At 36.2% G+C, this 1,305-nt stretch overlaps 1 protein-coding gene across 1 annotated transcript in view; it reads right to left on the bottom strand.

Moving 5' to 3' along the window:
* Positions 1-1,305, bottom strand: part of LOC106873865 (dual specificity protein phosphatase 12) — a 20,347-nt gene that overhangs the window by 4,102 nt on the left and 14,940 nt on the right. Inside the window, exon 5 of the mRNA XM_014921381.2 lies at positions 28-220. Coding sequence (XP_014776867.1) covers positions 28-220 — 193 coding nt within the window. The remainder of the gene's footprint in view (positions 1-27; positions 221-1,305) is intronic.

Raw genomic sequence — 1,305 nt, 5'->3', positions numbered from 1 at the left:
CATATACAATAACATAATTGCTTTTACCTTGCCACTCTGATTAGTAACTACATCAGCCATCCATTGGACAGGTTCAACAAACAGAGATTCTTTACAAATAACATTATTCTTTTCTGAATCAGATTTACAAAGATTTAATAGTTTGGAATTCCAGTCAAAGGATCGCTCCCAGTCTCCAGTTGTGTGTGAAAGAAGGGAGCTTTCACGGAACAAAGGATGCCTGAATAAAATAAGAAGAAAATGAATGAATATTCTAATTCAGGTTTAAAAAGTTAATAAAAGATATAAACATGGCAGTGTGGCAAGAAGATTGTTTGCCAGCCACATGATTTTGGATTCAGTCTTTCTGTGTGGTAACTCAAGCAGGTGTCTTCTACTATAGCCCCAGGCTGACCAAAGACTTGTCAGTGGAATGGAAACTGAAAGAAGTCTGTTGATTATATATGTGTGTGTGTGTGTGTGTGTTAAATAAAATTAGGCAACAAAGTCAAGGCCATATGAAACTTCTAAGACATTTATAAAGAGAAAGGTAGTCTTACAGCTGTTTCATGGAAATGAAGAATATCCCTTCATCAAAGACAATATGAGAGAGTTGAATAGAGGAAAATAGTAGAGTTCAATATAAGAAGTTATTTTCGAAAGGGAGAGATATAGGAAGACACTTGTCCAAGGTATCATGCAGTGGGACTGAACCTAAAGCCATGTAATTGCAAAAGAACCAAACCTAAATAAATGTTAATTCTGTTGTCAACAAAGGGTTTCTCGGTCTATAATAAGAAAAACATACGAAGTTGACACAAGAAATACCATAAAAGATATCTAGTACTCACTTCATCTACACTTTCCACTTCAGTTATTTCTCTCACTCTTTTCCCCCTCTTTTTCCACTTCAAGAAAGCAATTTAAAGAAGCAAGATATGACACCATAATGACATCACTTTATTTAATACCTGCTTTTAACCCCTTTTGGCATAATTCTAATGGGTTTAAAATGCTTTCTTTTATTCTTTTATTTGTTTCAGTCATCTGACTGCGGCGATGCTGGAGCACCGCCTTTAGTTGAACAAATCGACCCCAGGACTTATTCTTTGTAAGCCTAGTACTCTAGTACTTATTCTCAATCTCTTTTGCTGAACCGCTAAGTTACGGGGATGTAAACACACCAGCATCAGTTGTCAAGCAATGTTGGGGGACAACACAGACACACAAACATATACATATATATATATATATATCATCATTGTTTAACGTCCGCTTTCCATGCTAGCATGGGTTGGACGATTTGACTGAGGACTGGTGATACGA

This window comes from Octopus bimaculoides, chromosome 1 (genome assembly GCF_001194135.2).
Source record: "Octopus bimaculoides isolate UCB-OBI-ISO-001 chromosome 1, ASM119413v2, whole genome shotgun sequence".
NCBI classification, from domain to species: domain Eukaryota; kingdom Metazoa; phylum Mollusca; class Cephalopoda; order Octopoda; family Octopodidae; genus Octopus; species Octopus bimaculoides.
This window is presented reverse-complemented; position numbering and strand designations above follow the sequence as displayed.